The 22,272-nt window shown below is 42.8% G+C and overlaps 1 protein-coding gene across 1 annotated transcript in view; it reads left to right on the forward strand.

Moving 5' to 3' along the window:
* KDM5B (lysine demethylase 5B) overlaps positions 1–22,272 on the forward strand; it is a 93,967-nt gene that overhangs the window by 53,482 nt on the left and 18,213 nt on the right. Inside the window, exons 8-18 of the mRNA XM_089653633.1 lie at positions 435–517; positions 642–800; positions 10,021–10,140; positions 11,142–11,300; positions 11,383–11,564; positions 11,636–11,798; positions 11,906–12,025; positions 14,921–15,115; positions 18,455–18,636; positions 19,978–20,099; positions 21,728–21,878. Coding sequence (XP_089509759.1) covers positions 435–517; positions 642–800; positions 10,021–10,140; positions 11,142–11,300; positions 11,383–11,564; positions 11,636–11,798; positions 11,906–12,025; positions 14,921–15,115; positions 18,455–18,636; positions 19,978–20,099; positions 21,728–21,878 — 1,636 coding nt within the window. The remainder of the gene's footprint in view (positions 1–434; positions 518–641; positions 801–10,020; positions 10,141–11,141; positions 11,301–11,382; positions 11,565–11,635; positions 11,799–11,905; positions 12,026–14,920; positions 15,116–18,454; positions 18,637–19,977; positions 20,100–21,727; positions 21,879–22,272) is intronic.

Here is a 22,272-nt window from a genome sequence, read left to right on the forward strand (position 1 = left end):
AAGTTGAAATCCTCCTGTAGGTGCCAGTAAACCCAGTAGTTTCTCAATCTGTGTTTCTCATTGAGTTCCAGGAAAAGGATTTAACAGTGTACAAAATCCATATTTTTTTTTCATGTCTCCTTTGGTCAAGAAAATTATCTCTCTGCCTTATGGTATTATTTAAAAATGTTTTGCCATTGGGACAAGTCCACAGGAACATTGGTCTGCTTCTTATGCCTTTCTTTGATAACCACTTGCCTATTAGCCCTAAAAATGGCCAGAATTGTCTCTTTGCCCCCCCAGCCCAATCCTATAGTCTTCAAAGAGATTTTGGGCTCCCTAAATTTCAAACAGGTTCACTCTTCACTAGTAGTCATCTAGTAACTGTAGTGTTTACAGTTTTTGCTTATGACTGCTAATATTTTGGTTGTTTAACTGATATTTTCTCTTGCTAGATACAACTGTGCATGTAAAACAAGAGCCAGTGGAACCAGTTATAGAGAAGCCAAAATCAAAATCCAAAAAGGGCAGAAGCCCAGTAAGTATAGAAAACTTTATGGTTTCATTATATGCACATGTAGTGTAATAATACAGTGAATATCTGTCCATAGATTGCATTATTTCATTTGTTGACCGTATGTTTATTCTGGATGTTTTTTCAGGTGGATTTATATGTTTGTCTTCTTTGTGGGAGTGGAAATGATGAGGACCGTTTACTCCTTTGTGATGGTTGTGATGACAGCTACCACACCTTTTGTCTTATTCCTCCTCTCCATGATGTTCCCAAAGGTGACTGGAGATGCCCAAAATGTCTGGCACAGGTAAAAGTCTTTGCAGCTTACTATAGAGAAAAATAATGTTTGTGTTTTAAGAGAAAATGTCATTTCAAGATCACAAACTTTTATTTTAAAATAATTTAATATAAAATTTAGATTTCTCCCCCTTGTGCTTTTTTTTTAAATAACGCAACTGTTTTTCTTGGTCCTGGATCTGTTTTGTTATTCTCATTTATGTTGTTTATTTAGAGATGTTCCTTTTTTTTTCTACTTTTTTGTGGGTACCTTTTGGACTGCATTGTTAAGTGACTTCTAAATGCGGTTGTGCCAGAGCTTCATTTGGGGGTTTAGGGAGTGTGTGCTTAGGCAATCAAGATTTCAGATTTTTGTAAATAATTGGGTAAACGGCGTGTATTTTTTTCCTCGTCAGTATTTTGAACTGCTTTGTTTACTGCAGTGACTAAAATAGCCAGTCAAATCCTTGCTACACATTCATATAAGTATATTGAATGTGCAGCTTATCTGTTTTTAGTCTCTCCAATTTATTTCATACCTTCAAGATGACAGAACTCAATTTTGGTATTGTATCCACTTATGTGATCTTGAAGCTGGCAGTGGACAAATCTAATTCTATGAAATGACAAAAGCTCTATGAGAAAGATGTATACAGGGTGCTTAAAAAACAAATTCCAGCATCAATGACTGTTTAGTGTCGGATGTGCTTTGTCAAAAATGACCACTTCAGACTGTTTATACAGTACTTTATTCACCATTGCTTCTTAAGTAGATAAAAAGGGTTCACTTCTATAAAGCATGAATTGTGTGAACATTAAGTGGTGCAGTCTTATTTATTTCCTAGGCTTGGGAGCTTTTTCTTTCAGCTGCGTAAGAGACATTTTTCTCCTTTTGCTCTTTAGCGGTTACTTATATTATTGTGTACTGGCTTCTGTAGTGTTGACAGATAGATGTGACTTCAGTAGAGAACTCAACTTTAATTACAGAGGGGAAAAAAAAAAAGAATTGGTTTCGAAGATATATGGCCCTGGATGTGTGGTGCAGGTGTTTTTGATAGCCCAAGTGGTTAACCTTTTAACCTTCCCGGGCCACATTGGAAATAGAGGAACTGTGTTGGGCCGCACAAAATACATGATGTTAATATTGGCCAGTTCAGCAGTCAGCAGAAATTGGCAGACGTTTGGTCAGTGTGTACAGTTGCCTGTCTGACAGAAGCTGGTCTCTGTCGAATGGGCTTGCTGGAAAACCAGCATCCAAACAGCAGTTCATCACTGCTGGCAGGCAACGGCCGATCCCCCTGTCAGAACACAATAGTACAGTGGGGGAGAGTGCCACACTCTAACATCCTTGTGTTGGTACAGCGATCTGTCAGTTTTCTGCTGCCTACTGGGTTGAATGAAAAAAAAATCGAATTGTGTGTACCCAGCTCAACGTGGTTTTAAAGGCTGAAGGTTTTTAAGGTAAAAAACCTGTGTGCAGCAACCCCCTCTAATTCTTACCTGAGCAGCCCCTTGATCCAGCAATCTCCATGAGCACCTCGGCTCTCTGGGGATTCTCACTCCTGATTGGCTGATGCAGCAGCGGGCGCCATTGGCTCCTGTTGCTGTCAATCACAACCAGTGAACCAAATGAGAGGGAGGGGGCAGAGCAAAGACAGCTCTGTGTGTAAATGGACACGCGGAGCCATGGTTCGGTAGTGTGCCTGCCTCGGTGCTCCCCAGAGTAAGTTGGGGGCACTCAGCAGGAGGGAGGGGCCAGGAGTGCCTGCGGGGGACTTGAGAAGAGGAGGATAGGGGCTGCTCTGTGCAAAACCACTGCATAGAGCAAGTAAGTATGACATTTTTTTTATTTAAAAAAAAAAAAAAAAAAAAGACTTTAATATCACTTTAAGGATAGCTGATGAGCAGAAAATGTCGGGTAGATCACAAGTTAACGATTGGATTTCAACTATAGGCCATTAGTTGGACACCCCTGCTTTACCTCTTCAGCACTTGGGTGCTAGCAGAAACTGCTGGGACAGGTAGCAAACCTCTTGATGTGTTCCTTTTTAAGGAGTGACCTACAGGGTTAATAAACATCTTGCATGGTAGCGGTAATTTTATAGAAAACTAAGCAGGTCTAAACTTAATAGGCATCTGCTCAAAAATATTTGTTTTATACCAAACAAAGTTGCTCCACCAAATGAATTCCTATTTGCCTGAAGTGCTCCATTGAATCGTATAAAAACTAGTAAAGGTGTCACTCATTTTTTTGATCCTCTGAAATTTAGCGGAAAAAATTAGACACGAATCTAATGGCAAGATTGTGACAACATCATAATGGCCTAGACCAGTAATCTCCAGACTGCGGCCCTGGGGCTGCATCCAGCCCTTTTGCTTACCTTTATATGGCCCTTTAAGGCATTATTCCTGCCACTGACACCCAGAATGGGGCACTTTCCTGCCACAGACTCCGATGGGGCATAATTCCTTCCACTGGCACTATTTCTCGAACAAAAAATTTTCTAACAGTGTATGTGGTTTTAATTTGGTAAATGAACTATATAGAAATGTATATAGGGTATGTCGGGCTGACCGGCTATGTCTGATTTTTTTACATTACTGATATCAATGGTGAAAATGTGGACAATGATGAGTTTCATTTTTATGATATTTTATGCACATGTGCAGGTGAATTTTAATGAATACTTGTCCAGCCTGATATAAATACTGTTTCCACACTTTATTACAAATTCTGAATGAATGCTCTGTACACTGCTATACACCTTTTTCTATCAAACTTTGCATAAAATCAGGGATTTTTAATTCACATACATTGCAATGTATATTTCAGCTGGCTAGCTGCGTCAAAGTAATCCCTTTCTGGGCCGTCCCTACTCTACTCTGCAAAATACTTTCTTATAGCATACTTCAATGGATATTGCACCAATATTGGGCAAATAGACACAAGTTGTAGGAGAGCTACAAGTTCAGGTCTGGTCATTGTGCAGCAGACAATATGCATATGCTATGCAATAGACAATAGAAGTAAGAAATACCTGTGCTCAAATGCAAATACCTTTATGCACACACACAAAAAAACAAAAATATAAATACACAGACACACACACAGACAGACACACACACAGACAGACACACACACACACAGACACACACACAGACAGACACACACACAGACACACACACAGACAGACACACACACAGACAGACACACACACAGACAGACACACACACAGACAGACACACAGACAGACACACAGACAGACACACAGACAGACACACAGACAGACACACAGACAGACACACAGACAGACACACAGACAGACACACAGACAGACACACAGACAGACACACAGACAGACACACAGACAGACACACAGACAGACACACAGACAGACACACAGACAGACACACAGACAGACACACAGACAGACACACAGACAGACACACAGACAGACACACAGACAGACACACAGACAGACACACAGACAGACACACAGACAGACACACACACAGACACACACACAGACACACACACAGACACACACACAGACACACACACAGACACACACACAGACACACACACAGACACACACACAGACACACACACAGACACACACACAGACACACACACAGACACACACACAGACACACACACAGACACACACACAGACACACACACAGACACACACACAGACACACACACAGACACACACACAGACACACACACAGACAGACACACACACACAGACAGACAGACACACACACACAGACAGACAGACACACAGACACAGACAGACAGACACACAGACACACACAGACAGACACACAGACAGACACAGACAGACACACAGACAGACACAGACACACACAGACAGACACACACACACAGACAGACACACACACAGACACACACAGACACACACACACAGACAGACACACACAGACAGACACACACAGACAGACACACACAGACAGACACACACACACAGACACACACACAGACAGACAGACACACACAGACAGACACACACAGACAGACACACACAGACAGACACACACACACAGACACACACACACAGACACACACACACAGACAGACACACACAGACAGACAGACACACACAGACAGACACACACACACAGACACACACACACAGACACACACACACAGACAGACACACACAGACAGACAGACACACACACAGACAGACACACACAGACAGACAGACACACACACAGACAGACACACACAGACAGACACACACACACAGACACACACAGACAGACACACACACACAGACACACACAGACAGACACACACACACAGACACACACACACACACGCGTATTTGATCCCCTGCTGATTTTGAATGTTTGCTCACTCGCAAAGAAGTGATCAGTCTAAAAATTGATTGGTAAATTGTAACACAGAGACAGAATAGCGACAAAAAATTCTAAAGAAATGCATGTCTAACAAATTATGCACGGATTTGCATGTTCATGAGGGAAATAAGTATTTGATCCTCTATCATTCAGCAGGATTTCTGGCTACCAGGTGTCTTTCATACAGGTATCAAGCTGCGATTAGAAGCAGTCTCTTAAAGGGAGTGTTTCTAATCTCATTTTGTTACCTGCATAAAAGACACCTGTCCACAGGAGCAATCAATCGAATCAGATTCCAAACTCTCCACCATGGCAAAGACCAAAGAGCTGTCCAAGGATGTCGGGGACAAGATTGTAGACCTACACAAGGCTGGACTGGGCTACCAAACCATCGCCAAGCAGCTTGGTGAGAAGGTGACAACAGCTGGTGCAATTATTCGCAAATGGAAGAAACACAAAACAACTGTCAGTCTCCCTAGGTCTGGTGCACCATGCAAGATCTCACCTCGTGGAGTGTCAATGATCATGAGAACAGTGAGGAATCATCCTAGAGCTACACGTGAGGATCTTGTCAATGAACTCCAGGCAGCTGGGACCACAGTCGCCAAGAAAACAATTGGTAACACACTACGCCGACAAGGATTGAAATCCTGTAGTGCCCGCAAGGTCCCTCTGCTCAAGAAAGCACATGTCCAGGCCCGTCTGAAGTTTGCCACTGAACATCTGAATGATGCAGAGGAGGACTGATTGAAAGTGTTGTGGTCAGAAGAGACCAAAATCAAGCTCTTTGGCATGAACTCAACTTGCCATGTTTGGAGGAGGAGGAATGCTGCCTATGACCCCAAGAACACCATCCCAACTGTCAAACATGGTGGTGGAAACATTCTGCTTTGGGGGTGTTTTTCTGCAAAGGGGACAGGACAACTGTACCGCATCAAAGGGACAATGGATGGGGCAATGTACTGTCAAATCTTGGGGGAGAATCTTCTTCCCTCAGTCAGGGCATTGAAAATGGGTCGTGGATGGGTGTTTCAGCATGACAGTGACCCAAAACACATGGCCAAGGCAACAAAGGAGTGGCTCAAGAAGAATCACATTAAGGTCTTGGAGTGGCCTAGCCAGTCTCCAGATCTTAATCCAATTGAAAATCTGTGGAGGGTCCTGAAAGTTCAAATAGCCAAACGTCAGCCACCAAACCTTAATGATTTGGAGAGGATCTGCCAAGAGGAGTGGGCCAAAATCCCTCCTGAGATGTGTGCAAACCTGGTGGCCAACTACAGGAAACGTCTGATCTCTGTGATTGCCAACAAGAGATTTGCCACCAAGTACTAAGTCATGTTTTGTGAAGGGGATCAAATACTTATTTCCCTCATGAACATGCAAATCCGTGCATAATTTGTTAGACATGAATTTCTTTTGAGTTTTTTGTTGCTATTCTGTCTCTCAGTGTTACAATACACCTACCATATTGCCAAAAGTATTGGGACACCCCTCCAAACCATTAGATTCTGGTGTTCCAATCACCTCCATAGCGACAGGTGTATAAAATCAAGCACCTAGGCATGCAGACTGCTTCTACAAACATTTGTGAAAGAATGGGTCGCTCTCAGGAGCTCAGTGCATTCAAGCGTGATACCGTGATAGGTTGCCACCTGTGCAATAAGTCCATCCATGAAATTTCCTTGTTATTAAATATTCCACGGTCCATAGTTAGTTGTATTATAACTAAGTGGAAGCAACTAGGAACAACAACAACTCAACCATAAAGTGGTAGGCCACGTAAAATGACAGAGCGGAGTCAGCACATGCAAACTTTGTGTGGCCTTCATATTAGCACAACAACAGTGCACAGAGAGCTTCATGCATGTCTGAGCAGCTGCATCCAAGCCTTACAACACCAAGTGCAATGCAAAGCGTCAGATGCAGTGGTGTAAAGCATGCCACCACTGGACTTTAGAGCAGTATAGACGTGTTCTCTGGAGTGACTTATCATGCATTTCTGTCTGGGAATCCAATGGATTTGTATGGGTTTGGCGGTTGCCAGGAGAATGGTACTTGCCTGACTACATTGTGCCAAGTGTAAAGTTTGGTGGAGGGGGGATTATGGTGTGGGGTTGTTTTTCAGGGGGGTTGGCCTTTGCACTTTAGTTCCAGTGAAGGGAACTCTTTAGGCATCAGCATACCAAGACATTTTGGACAATTTCATGCTCCCAACTTTGTGGGGGACAGTTTTGGGGATGGCCCCTTAAAGACATGGATGAGTGAGTTTGGGGTGGAGGAATTTGACTGGCCTGCACAGAGTCCTGACCTCAGCTTGATAGAACACCTTTGGGATGAATTAGAGCGGAGACTGTGAGCCAGGCCTTCTCTTCCGACATCCGTGCCTGACCTCACATATGCGCTTCTGGAAGAATGGTCAAACATTCCCATAGACGAATTCCTAAACCTTGTAGACAGCCTTCCCAGAAGCGTTATATCTGCAAAGGATGGGCCAACTCAATATTGAACCCTACGGACTAAGACTGGGATGCCATTAAAGTTCATGTGTGTGTATAGGCAGGCGTCCCAATACTTTTGGCAATATAGTGTATATCCCATTAGGTGCTAAAGGGGTGTGACCACATGTTAACACTACAAATTCTGAATGAACCATCTGTACACTGCTATGCATTCTTTTTAGTTGAGGGATTTTTAGTTCATATACATTGCTATGCATGTTTAACCACCTTCCGCCCGCCCTATAGTACAATGACGGGCGCAAGGTGGTTCTCTCGTTCTGATAGGACGTCATATGACGTCCTACCATTCTCACTGTGCATGCGCGGCTCAGGGAGCGCGCAGCGCGGCGATCGCCGGTGCGCTGTGTCCCTCGGACACAGCGGATCACGGAAAGAGCCGAAGATGTCGGCTCGGTCATGTGATCAGCTGTGTCCAATCACAGCTGATCACGTGAAAACACGGAATGCCGGTTATCGGCATTTCTCAGCGTGACAGCTCGAGAGGAGAGGAGAGCCGGTAATCGGCTTTCCACGGAGGGGACATGTACACTGATCATCAGTGTGGCCCCAGAAGTGCCACCTGTCAGTTCTCATCAGTGCCACCTGTCAGTGCTCATCAGTGCCACCTGTCAGTGCCCATCAGTGCCACATATCAGTGCATACCAGTGCACATCAATGCCACATATCAGTGCCCACCTGAGCTGCCTTTCAATGTCACCCATCAGTGCCAGTCAGTGCCACCTATCAATGCCAATCAGTGCCACCTATCAGTGCCAGTCAGTGTCGCCTATCAGTGCGCATCAGTGCCAGTCAGTGCTGCCTATCAGTGTCATGCATCAGTGCTGCCTTTCAGTGCCCATCAGTGATGCCTTTCAGTGCCCATCAGTGCAACCTACCAGTGCCTCCTCATCAGTGCCCATCAGTGCCACCTATCAGTGTCCATCAGTGCAGCCTATCAGTGCCCATCACTGCAGCCTCATTAGCGCACATCAGTGAAGGAGAAAAATCACTTATTTACAAAATGTATAACAAAAACTAAGACAGAACTTTTTTTTTTCAAAATTTTCAGTGGTTTTTGGTTTAAGAAAAAATAAAAATCCCAGAGGTAATTAAAGTGCCAGGGTACTAGGTGTAATCCTAGACTCCCATCTGTCCTTTCAGCCCCAAATCCAATCACTGTCCAAATCTTGTAGACTTCACCTCCGCAACATCTCCAAGATACGCCTGTTCTTAACCTCTGAAACCACTAAGCAACTTATTCGCTCCCTTGTTATCTCTCGCCTTGACTATTGTAACTCCCTCCTCATTGGCCTACCTCATCGCAGGCTATCCCCTCTTCAGTCTATCATGAATGCTGCTGCCAGACTCATCCACCTTACTTATCCATTCCATATCTGCCATCCCTCTCTGCCAATTCCTCCACTAACTTCACATTGCCCAACGAATAAAATTCAAAACATTAACAATAACATACAAAGCCATTTATAACTCTGCCCCAAATTACATCACCAATCTTGTCTCCAAATATCACCTAAAATGTACTCTCCGCTCCTCCCATGACCTGCTCTCCAGCTCCATTGTCTCCTCCACCCATGCTCATCTCCAGGACTTCTCCAGAGCCTCCCCCATTCTCTGGAACGCTCTACCCCAATCTATCCGACTGTCACCTACTCTGCCAACCTTTAGGAAATCTCTGAAAATCCATCTCTTCAGGGAAGCTCATCCTGCCTTCAGCTAATAATGGAATATTCTATTCCTCCTATCAGTTCATCCTTCACAGTTATTACCTTTTGTACCACCAGCCCCTTCTTCTTAGATTGTAAGCTCCAAGGAACAGGGCCTTCCTATCCCTCTTATATTGAACTGTATCATTGCTGTATTGTCTTCCTTTATATTGTAAAGCACTGAGAAAACTGATGGCGCTATATAAATCCTGTATAATAATAATAAAAAGATACCTGATGCATTTCAGAACTTTCTTTAGTTCCTTCATCAGGGACAAGCTGCAGATAAGTGATGACTAAATCATTTTTCTAAGGTTCAAAGTATAACAAAAATAAGGAATTCCATACAACAAATATTACAATCTGTACATTATATACTTGTTACATACCGTCCAGAATATAAATAGATTGAAGTGAAGTCAGCAAAGCGTAAAATTGCCTCAAATACTATCCGTTGATACCACCAAGAAAAAGGATATCCATGTTGTATGTTGTCTGAAAAGTCCCATCCCCGTTTTCTTTGGGGAATATTTATTTACGTACTATCAAGGGATGTTGGCAACAATCTAGTGACTCCTGAGGTGACTATCTAATTCTGTTTTATTTATAGATTTTTTTTTTTTTTTTTGCTCTTTTATTTCAGGAATGCAGTAAGCCACAGGAAGCGTTTGGATTCGAACAAGCTTGCCGGGATTATACTCTGCGTATGTTTGGAGAGATGGCTGATAACTTCAAATCTGACTATTTTAACATGCCTGTTCATGTACGTTTGTTTTTTTATTTTATTTTTTTAGGATCTTATGTGACTACATAACATTTATGGACAGCAAGTTATTTTCCCTATCAGATTTCTAGAGAGGTGACTCTTCCTACCTAAGGTCAGAATTTAAATGACCACCTTAATTATGAAAAATTAAAACTACATATATATCCCCCTCAGTTATTGCTTGTTTGCTGTGAGCAGGGTTATGTATTTTTTGCCATTGTGCTCAAAAGCATGCACCCCTGGCTGCAGCTCCAGCAGGCAGATCACACCCTATTTCAAGGTATAACTAAATGCAAAACTTTTTTTTTTTTTTAGTTTTGGACAAAGTGGAGATTGATTAGAACGCCTGTCAGTTTTTTCTTTTTTTTTCCTGCTGTCTGTGCCCCCATTAGGAAGATATACCCTCTCTATTTCTCCTATGTACCATTATTATTGAAAGTAAAATAATTCCACATTTTGGGTTGTCCTCAGAAATGTAATAGAGGGGAAATCTTCCAATGGGGACACCAGTTCTGGTGATCTGGAGGTCCCCAAGAAATTCCCCTAATTTTCAGGGCTTTCCTTTCACTTCCTGTTTTGGCTATGTAATAGGAATTTGAAGGGAAATCTTCACAATGGGATACAGATAGCGGGAAAAAAGAATCTGTTAGGGGTAATAACCCTTCCTTACTGTATCCAAAATGGGGAAAAAAAGCATTTTACCTATAGTTCTACTTTAAGTTTAAAATGGTGTGCAGAGAAGGGAGATTGTTACTTGTAGCTGTCTCCAGGAATATTTCCAAACAAATATATTCCTTCTCTGTTTTCGTGTATATAGTGAGACCATTTTTTTTTTTTTTTTTTTACACACGCTAAATACATTTTTTTTAATCGATTACAAATATGGTGTTCTTGTTTTCCCTTATTTTTCGGTGGAAGTTGTCATTTATGCAGTGCCCTTTTGGGAGGATTCCTAATCTGTTACTAAGCAAGCCTAACTATTTTTCTTATCTTTGCAGATGGTGCCCACAGAGTTGGTAGAGAAGGAATTTTGGCGACTAGTAAGCACCATAGAAGAGGATGTTACTGTTGAATATGGAGCCGATATTGCATCTAAGGAATTTGGAAGCGGATTTCCTGTTCGGAATGGAAAGTTTCGTGTAAAGCCAGAAGATGAGGTGAAATAACTGAATTTTGTATATTATCTTTACTTCCCTGAGGGTTTACTCTGTCACTAATTTTTTTTCTCCCTCCTCTTAGGAGTACCTTGATTGTGGCTGGAATCTAAATAATATGCCTGTAATGGAGCCTTCAGTGTTGACCCATATAACAGCTGACATCTGTGGAATGAAGTTGCCATGGCTTTATGTGGGCATGTGCTTTTCCTCCTTTTGTTGGCACATTGAAGACCACTGGAGTTATTCTATCAATTACCTGCACTGGTGAGGATTAATTATGATATGAATCATAAAGCCTGTAGAAAACATTTTACCAACGTAAGACCATTTTCCAGGGGTGAGCCAAAGACATGGTATGGAGCTCCTGGATATGCTGCAGAGCAGCTAGAGGAGGTGATGAAGAAACTAGCTCCAGAGTTGTTTGTTGCTCAGCCTGACCTACTCCATCAGTTGGTCACCATTATGAATCCCAATACCCTGATGTCTCATGGTGTGCCGGTATGAGTGCATTTTGATATTTTTCAATATAAAGTGGTAACAAATTTTGATTTTTATTGTACTTTATATGTGCATATTTTTGTAAGACATTCTGTTCTTCTCTATAGATATATCGAACCAATCAGTGTGCAGGAGAATTTGTTATAACTTTTCCACGTGCTTATCATAGTGGCTTTAACCAGGGCTTCAACTTTGCTGAGGCTGTCAATTTCTGCACAGTGGACTGGGTAAGGAAAATATTTGTGCTGAGTAGTCATTAAAAGGAAAATTGCCATGATTATAAAATTATGATTATTCTGTTGATTAAGACATGCAGGGTTAGCACTCAAAAGACAATATAAATTATGCAGCTAGAATGGGCCAGTGCTGTTGTATGGAAGGAATCACATGCGCCTTCATACCTGAACATACTGGGTATTTTCTTCAACTCTCTGTGCAGAAGGGGAAGGAAAGGAGAGTATATATGCTGCTGGGAATTGGATTAATGAAAACCTGTTGATTTGCCCTAAATGGAAAAAGCCCATATAGCCTTTTGGTGTTCACCAGGTGGCACTGGCTCCAGTACTGGACCTATACTCTCAAGGTATCCCAATAGTGAGCTACCTGGACAACCTCCCTCTTTCAAAGATGGTTCTGGAGTACCTGTTCCTGTCTGTAAAGATTTTACAGAGGTTAGAATAAATCCTGAGCCTTGAAAGGTCATGCTGACTCATTGCTTGGAATATCTGAGGATAGTTCTGGACATTTGAATTCTGTCTTGAACAGATTATGTTCCAGTTTGGGAAGCCATGTACATTCCCAGCGTGGACAACTAGAAGGTGGATTTTGTCAACTGGCAGTGTTTAGACACAGAAATTTATCTCAGCACTCACAGATGTTTCAGGACCTGTGTCACCTGTGGTGAATGTTAGATGTGGACTTCTTTGCCCCACGTTCAACAACAAACTGGTTTCTGAAACTTCTTCCTTCACTGCTTTGCAGAATCATAACAAGACGGGGTATTCCAGTGGTTTTCATAGACCTGGATTGGCCCAGGAGAGTGTAGTATACTGACCTGCTAAGACTTCACAGACACAGCGTGGGCTCTAAAAGGCTGCTGGTGTTACATGTTTGTTGGGTTAAGGGGACAGCAGAAAAGGCTGTATTACTTACCTCCTCCTTGTTCCAGCAGGCTTCCTCGTGCTACCAGTCTGCCGCAGCCTGTTTTGCAAGCTGCCTCCAACTACAGTCACATTCCCGCATCCACCACATACAATGAAAGGTTAAATTATAACTAAAAGCAAAACGTTTTATTTTAGTTTTGAACATAATGGAGACAGATTAGAACACCCGTCAGGTTTTTATTGCGGTCTGTGCTCCCGTTAGGGAAATTTACCCTCCTCTTTGTCATGTTTACCTTTTTATCATGCAAAATGAAAATGAAAGAAAATACCACATTTTGGGTTGTCTCCAGAACAATAGAGGGAAAATCTTCCAGCTAGTTCTGATGACCCTGGTGACAACCAGGGATTCCCTCACTTTGGAGGGATTTTCTCTCACTTCTTGTTTTGGCTTTGGGACAGGAAGGGAATTCTCTACAATGGGGTACAGATGACACAAAATGATAGGGGTCGTAACACTCCCTTAAGCCTGCCATTGATGGATCAAATCTTGGCTGGCTCAGCAGTCACCGGCCTGAAATTTGATCCATCCATGGGCAGGCTGGTTGTACTGAAGTCGATCCATCAGTTGACTTAAGTACAACCAGCCTTGATATTTTTTTTCATGGGATTACTGCCAGCTGCTATGATCATTGAGTTCTGCCAGTGGGTAAGGCTCCCCATCAACAGAACACAAAAGCACTAGGGGAATCAAGAAACTTTTATTTCCTTCCAGCCGAGGAGCTTTAGGAAAAAAGAGCAGTACCAGTGCCTCCAGGGGTGGGGAGTCAGGTAAGTGATGCAGCCTCTCGTTCTGCCCCCTAGACATAATGATCATTTAAGGGTTTATTTTTTGTCTTTTGTGCCTGTTGTTGGACTTTATTGTAAACTGCAGATATGTAATGGTTTCTCCTAGCTGGTACTTTTTTTTTTTTTTTTTAATTACATTGGCCATGATCATAGAGTAGTGCAGGGCTTGACAAAATCTAGGAGCCAGCTTAAAAAGTTAGGACCCAGTTTTTTTTGTTTGTTTTTTTTTTTTTTTAAACTAATAGGGCTTTATTTTTGATGATGGAGATGGCCAGTGATTGGAGATGAAGCAAAAAACTTTGACCCTGCCCCCCTACTCCCAGAATAGTCATAGAAGAAGACGTTGCAGTTGATGCAGGAGCCCAGGCCAATGAAGAAGGAGCACATCTGTCCCAGATCCACCGTGTTCCCCTGGGAGAAGAGAAGAGTGTAGTGGCTCCCTGGGGCACAGTGGACAGACATAAAGCCCAGGCACCTCCCCCACTTCGTCCTCTACCGGAGCACCTTCAGCACGTCCAGCTCCTGGTTAGAGTACTGCCAGTCTGCCCGCTCCATCAGGTGGAGGCTACTCGGTGGGGGACACAGGCCGCTGGGCCCCCCCCACGGCCCTATCCTGCCTCGCACACTGTGTGTGCACCAGTTGAGCTCCACGGGAAGGCCAGCTTGGTGGGGATGCAGCTCAGGCATGGTGGGCAACAGAGGAGCTAACATAGCTCCCCCAGAGAGAGGCTGTTCATCCTTGGACCCTTCATGGGCATCATTGGGGGAGGGGACAGCTGTCACCTGCGGAGAGAACCCTGGCCACCCCCGACTATGTCACTCACACTGGACCTGACAGCCAGACATCAGACTCCTGCCTGGCCTGCTTCTTGGGAAGCCATGGAGACCAGCCGGGGGGGGAGAGAAGGATCGGCTGCCTGGAGCTGCATGTCCAGGGTGTCAGGCAATTAGAGTTGCTGGCAGAAGCCCAGGCTCCAGAATGCAATTTCTGATTGCCATGGCAACTTGGCACCTGGGATTCGTCGAGCCCTGGAATGGTGTTTAATTTTTCCACATAGAATACCAGATGTGAGGTGTATTTTGCATGTTTCTTTTTTCAGTACACTTGTAAAATTATGTTACATTAACTATTTTTATTTATTGGTGCACACACCTTCTTATTTGTTACCTCAGCTGCCTCTTGGTCGTCAGTGTGTGGAACATTATCGGCACCTTAACAGATACTGTGTTTTTTCACATGATGAGATGATATGCAAGATGGCTTCTAAAGCTGAAGGACTGGATGTTGTTCTTGCATCCTCCGTACAGAAAGATTTAGCCCTCATGATTGAAGACGAGAAGACTCTTCGTGAGGCAGTTCGTAAAATGGTGAGAACCAATATTTCTCTTTATTGTGTGTCAATGTGGTAAAAGAGTAATAATGTTTTGGTTTAGTTGACATGGTTCTGTATTCTAAAGTTTGTTGGCCTAATAAGGGTTTATCTGCACCGATTTTCAGAGTACAATACAAACATTTTTCCAGATAACGAAATATTGCAGCAATAGAAAAACACACAAAACATTTCAAAGTATGTCGCATGTAAGTAGTAGCTTACATATTAATATGTAGTAGTATAATGTAGGGGTTCATTTGTAAACAATATTATTTAGTCCTGCCTCACAGAGAACTGTGAGAGTGAATCCACCAGAAATGAGGACAACTCCTACCATTATAAGTACTTCAGAGGGATCTCAAATGAGAACCCAATCAAATTTAAATGACGTTGGTGGTATCGTAAATAAGACATGCATAGATTATCAGCACAGTTTAGTGTGACAAAGCAGTTAGTAAAAAATAATGACCAGAGCACTTCCTCAAATTTGACTATGGTTAGACAAATTTTGTTTTTCTACCCTAATAGGAGCTTATCAATTGAAAGACATACCCCCGCCCACTCCTCAACTATATAAGTACCATAAATAAATAAATTACTGATTAATCATAGTACTCTGGCCCTATTGTACATGTGCATGCCATAATTTTTTTTCTCATGGTGATCTCTCCCTGTTGGCAACTTGGCTCACATGATACATAGCAGCAATCCTTGAACACCTCCTGGGGTTCAACAGCCTACAGTGCTTGGCAAAAAAGGCTTCCTCTTCTCTTTCACAGCCATGTTGGCAGTACACCATCGAGGGCACATCATTGTGCATGGCAGATCATAGAGACAGAGGCAAAGGGTCAGAGGGTTTCCATTGCTCCCTCGGCTGAACACCCTTTCTGCTACCTATCTAGGGGAGAGTTTTCTGCCACCATGCCCACCTTTATGGAACATACCAACATAGGAAGTACACCGTGGGGGGCGCAGTCTGTCATTCCTCCTGTCTGGTCTGGATCACTACTGGCTGTGAGCAGAGCCAGATCTAGCCTGACTGATGTGGAGGTGCAGTAAAAATTGTCAAAGGGGCAGAAGATGGGAGGTCATCAGGGCAGTGTGCAGGGGGTAAGAAGGGAGAGGATAGCATCAGCAGTTTGTAGGGCAGTGTACAAGGGTCAGTGGGGCAGAGGAAAGGGGTCAGTAGTAAATCAGGCAAAGGTCAGTAGCAAGTGGCACAGGTGACAGATTTTGCCTAACAGTGGAAGGAGCTTAAAGCGGTTGTAAAGGCTCAAGGTTGTTTACCTTCATGCATTCTATGCATGAAGGTAAAAAAAACCTTCTGTGTGCAGCATCTCCCCCAGCCCACCTAATCACCTAAGCCCCCATTCAATCCAGCAATGTGTACTGGAATCTCGGCCATCCCAGGACTCCCTCTCCTCATTGGCTGAGACAGAAGTAGGAGCCATTTGCTCCCACTGCTGACAATCACAGCCAGTGATCCAATGAGAAGAGAGAGGGGGTGGGGCCGAGTCGCAGCTCCATGTGAATGGACACTCGGAGCAGCAGGTGCCCCCATAGCAAGCTGCTTGATGTGGGGGCATCCGACAAGAGGGAGGAGCGAGGAGAGCCTGCAGGGGACCCAAGAAAAGGAGGATCCGGGCTGCTGTGTGCAAAACCACTGCAGATAGCAGGTAAGTATAAACATGCTTGTTATTCTTTCTTAACTCCCCCCCCCAAAAAAAAGCCCCTAGAATCACTTTAATTACTTGCCCTCTGGAATATTTACCCCCCTTCTTGACCAGGCCATTTTTTGCTGTGCTATTTTAACTGGTAATCGCATCGGGGTCCCCAGAGTGCCCCCCCCCCCCCTTGCGTCAGGTTCCCCATGCAAGGGGGGGGGGGCACTCTGTTTTGTGTTCGTTTCTTTTTCTTTCCTCCTTTTTTTTTTTTTTTTCTTTTTTCTCTTTTTTGTTTTCTCTTTTTCTTCTCTTTCCTCTTTTTTTTTTTCCCTCTATTTTTCCTCTTTTTTTTTTTTTTTTCTCTCTCTCTGCCCTCTCTCTCTTCCCCCCCCCCCAAATGTTTGGTTGTCCCCAGAAGAGGAATACATGGGAAATCTTCAAATGGGGCACTTGTTCTGGTGGCCTGGGTGATACCCTGACTCACGTTGGAGGGATTTGTTTGTACTTCCTGTTTTGGGTATGGGGCAGGAAGTGAAGGGAAATCACCCTTAGGCTCGGTTCACACCTATGCAATTTGCTTTTGATCCGTTTCTGCAGTGCTTTTTGCAGTGCGTTTTTGCACATGGGGTTTTGATTTGTTTTGCATTGTTTTCCTACTTGTTGCTGGACAGATTAAAACGCATACAAAAAACATACTACGTTCTTTTCTGCAGGTGTCTCCATTGAAGTCTATTGAACCAAAAACTCAACATATTTTTAAAAAAAAAAAAGTTCCTGACTCTTTCCAAAATTAACACATTGGGTGAAAACGCGGAGATGTGAATGTATCCCATAGGAAATCATGTTAATTGGACTGCTTTGCATTTCTGCAAAACGCAATAGAAAAAACACATAGGTGTGAACCTAGACTAAGGGTACACAGTTGTCAAGAAAAAAAAAAACTGACAGGAGTTTTAACCCTCCCTTACTCTATCCAAATAAAGGGGGGGGGGGGAATTTTGACCTTTTAGTTCTATTTCAACTCATGGTTATCACGAAGATCCTGTTCTGTACTCCAAGGACAGGATTTAAAGGTAAACCAAAGATCCTCTTATCCCTCACAACTGATTTATCTCAGTGGTTAAAGTATAAAGTTGCCTAGGTTTTCTTTAACTTCTAGGGCCCATTAATACGATACCTCACTGTATAGCAACACATGCATTTTTGTGAATTAAAGTGTGCTGAAATAGGCAGCTCATTCACAGTTTTTTTTAAAACAATTGTGCAAGCTGCACTTTTCTGTAGCTCAGGAAAGAAAATGAATGGCATTGCAGAACACAAGCTCACACACAGTGCATTACTGTGCCCTTTACCACAAGTTAAATGCAATCTGATGCTGTGAAAGGGCCCACTGCATATACAGTTATTCTTGTTGATCACTCACCTTTCCTATAGTACAAAGTCAATTTACATAATTGTCATGAGAGTGGTGACACTCCTTTATTGCCCAGTAGACAAACACAAGAAGGTGCAGTGCTGAAATGACTTCACAGTACTATGTACTGTGGCACTGGTGTATTTTGCGACTGGTTACGGAAAACTCCAAAATTTTGAGCAGGTAAAGCAATTCACATATATGTTTTACAACTGTGTATCTAGATCTTTAATAATTAGATTTTATTTTTCTGCAGGGTGTTGTTGAATCTGAAAAGATTGATCTGGAGTTACTAGCAGACGATGAACGGCAATGTGTGAAGTGTAAGACAACCTGCTTCACATCTGCAGTGTATTGTCCTTGCAGTCCTAGCAGTCTTGTTTGTCTGTACCATATTGATGCTCTCTACTGTTGTCACCCACACAAGTATGTTTTAGGGTAAGTATACGCTATAAAACTGGAGATGCTGTATATTTCTTAGAAGAACATCATTCTAGAATTTGCACAAAGAAATTAATAGTTGAGGAGTATCGGTTGTGGATTTTCGACATTCAGTTGTAGAAGTGTTTGATCTTTGACTTGTACATAGACTAGATAAATAATATAAAAGTGTATGATCTTGAAAGCAGATGCTTGTTAGCATGCTCTGACAGCATTGGAATGCAGTCACTGACGACTGCGGCCATAATTTAGAACACCTGGATCTGTGTGGACTGGTCTAATCTCATAATTTCTCCGTAGACTGTGATCATCTGATAAAAGCAGTATTCAAGAAGCGTTGCCTTGTCCTAGACTGCAGCCTTTACTTGGATTTCCACAGGCACAATTATATTAAAAACAACTAACCTTTAAGTTTAAGAGCATTGAAGACAGACATACAGTGGTATCTCTGTTTACGAACGCCTCGATTAATGTAATTTTCGGCTTACAAATGAAAATCCATTTTAAGTAACGCCTCAGTTTACAAATTTTTTTTGCAATACAAAGTGTATGTCGATGCTGATTTTTAAATGCAATTTCTGGCTTTTTTTGTTTTTCTTCACTATAGCTCACACGATTAGCTGTCACTTTCCCAGACATTACAGGAAATAAACTAAAAGGAAACTTTCTTTCTTTTAGCTGGGGGAAAGTGACAGCTGAATTTCTGAGCTATAGTGAACAAACAAAAAAGTGGTAATTACATTTAAAAACCAGCACCATAATAAATTAAAAAAAAAAGATGGCGTGGGGTCCCCCCTCCCATCCATACCAAGCCCTTCGGGTCTGGTATAGATTTTAAAGGGGAACTCCCACACGAAAATGTAAAAAAGAAAATGGCGTGGGGGTCCCCCCCAAAATCCATACCAGACCCTTATCCAAGCATGCAGCCTGGCAGGTCAGGAAAAGGGGGGGGGGGGCAAACTAGCGCCCCCCCCCCTTCCCTGCTAAACCATACCAGGCCACGTGCCTTCAACATGGGGGGTGCTTTGGGGTAGGGGGGCTTCCCCCCCCCCCCCCAAAGCACCTTGTCCCCATGTTAATGGGGACAAAGGCCTCTTCCCTACAACAACCCTGGCTGGTGGTTCTGGGGGTCTTCGGGCCAGGGTTGTGGGGAAGAGGCCCTTGTCCCCATCAACATGTTTTGGTTTACAAATTTTTCGCTATGTGAAAAGTCCTGCAGAACTAATTAAATTCGTAAACCGAGGTATTACTGTAGATAGTTTACTGTATAGAATGTGATGCTACAGTAAGTTTTTTTTTTTTTTTTTTCTTTCGTTTAAATTTTTGTCTTGATCCCAGGTATCGCTACACTCTTGATGATTTGTACCCCATGATGAATGCTGTGAAGTTGCGTGCAGAATCCTATGATGCTTGGGCTTCTGAGGTTGTTGATGCTCTTAAAGCAACTACCAATAAAAAGAGTAAGTTGAAATGTTATAGCATGGAGAAGCATCCTTGACACTAATATATAAAGGTGGTCCAGTGAGCGCTAAACAGTATATGGAAGCAGCTGATACACTAAAGGAAACCTAAAAACCTTCTGAGTATATAAAAAAAGTGAAAAGTGCAGCGCTAGTGGACAATATGCAAAGGAACAGGCCTGAGGCTGACCAAAACCTCAAATGCAGTGAGTATAATCAACAGTATAGTCCAAAGATAGTAGTGTCCAGTGTGTAGTGATCTCTGACAAATTGGTGACTTTGTTACTCCCAATGAGGCATGCACTTGGTGACGTGCAGGAAATATGAGAAATGCGCACTCACCAGATGCGCAGTATGAAAGCGCAATGATATAAACCAGAGGTCCCCTCTTGTCCTATGGAAGGTGCAGCTCACACTGGGTAGACCCTCTCTCAGTATTGGCGCCTATAGAGGTCTTCTCTACTGGTGGAGCTGCAGTGGGGGTCGGTACAGTTGAATCCCTCTCCTCTGGGCCTCAGGGGTAGTCACCATAGGATCCTAGGAGTTAAATGCTCGGCATGGAGCAGAGAATGGTATCCATAGTATAGTAGATCAAAATCTTAAATGTTTATTAATGCATCAAGAGATGAACATACATAAAAGAGCATAAAAGGCCTTCGCTAATGTATAAAAGTAGATGTGAAGCGTACAGCGGGAAACCGCTCAAATCACTAACCAGCTGGATAGTTATGGGGGCCACCGGACCTCCTTGATCTGGTGGCGTGACGTCTCAGGAGTATGTGGCTCCTCCTTGATGCGTTTCACTACACACTGGACACTACTATCTTTGGACTATACTGTTGATTATACTCACTGCATTTGAGGTTTTGGTCAGCCTCAGGCCTGTTCCTTTGCATATTGTCCACTAGCGCTGCACTTTTCACTTTTTTTTTATATCCTTGGCACTAATGGTTGTCTTCTGATCTGTCATCCCAGCCTTTATTTATTATTTCAGGTACTTATCAATTTACGCGTCAATTTACGCAGCGCTTTACATACATATATTGTACATTCACATCAGTCCCTAACCCTCAAGGAGCGTACAATATAAAGTCCCTAACTCACATTCATACATACACATACTAGGGACAATTTTGACAGGAGCCAATTAACCTACCAGCATGTCTTTGGAGTGTGGGAGGAAACCGGAGTACCCGGAGGAAACCCACGCAGTCACAGGGAGAACCGGCAAACTCCAGGCAGGTGGTGCCGGGGGTTAGGATTCGAACCAGCGACCCTAGTACTGCCAGGCTGAAGTGCTAACCAATTAGCCACTGTGCTTTCCTGTTAGTATAGACAGTAAGGGGGCCCATAGTAATGCAGATTCTGTCACACACAATCTGACTTATCACCAGAAGACACCATAGCGTTGAGGCATAATTAGGAGCCGTATACATAACTCAAGTTTTTTCACTTTAGTCAAAACCATTTTTTTTAAATGAAAGACTTAAATTAAAAATGACACTGTAGCCACTTGATTACTTTTCAATCAGGAATGTAGTTGGGAAGTTTTCTGTGCCTTGAAAAACTTTTGCTTGTGATTTCTTATTTACCTTAAATAAATTTGATGGACTGATCATTGTTTTTAGGCCTTCCCAGTCTTCGAGTGCTTGTGGAAGAATCTGAATCTAGGAAATTTCCTGAAAATGACCTTTTACGACACTTGCGTGCCGTTGTGCAAGATGCAGAGAAATGCGGAACTCTTGCACAGCAACTGTTGAATGGAAAACGCCAAACCAGGTTATACAGCTAGGGAATGATAAAACTGAATTATGTACACTGGTTAAAAGAGCTGGTTAAAATGTATCTGTACATAGTATATGTAAACTGTAAATACATTTTAGTATGTTTTAATGTTGTGCCTCTTTTCTTATGGTACATTACAGGACAAAGGATGGTATTCTGAAACCAATGGGTTCTGCAGCTACCATCAGGAAATTGAACACAGGCAAACAAAGGACAGTCCTATATAACCCTTCCCAGCAAGCCTCAGTTTTTATTTTATTTTTTTTTTTTGTTACTATCCTTTTTGTTGCTTTTTTCCTAAGATTGTTTTATTTTTTTTTTTTGGCACCAGCAAGTTTCTTTTGCTGCTGCTGAGCAACTGTGGATCATTTTGACAGCTTCTTCAACT

This window comes from Staurois parvus, unplaced genomic scaffold (assembly GCF_062004578.1).
Source record: "Staurois parvus isolate SC_StPar_1 unplaced genomic scaffold, SC_StPar_1.0 ptg000717l, whole genome shotgun sequence".
Lineage (NCBI taxonomy): Eukaryota > Metazoa > Chordata > Amphibia > Anura > Ranidae > Staurois > Staurois parvus.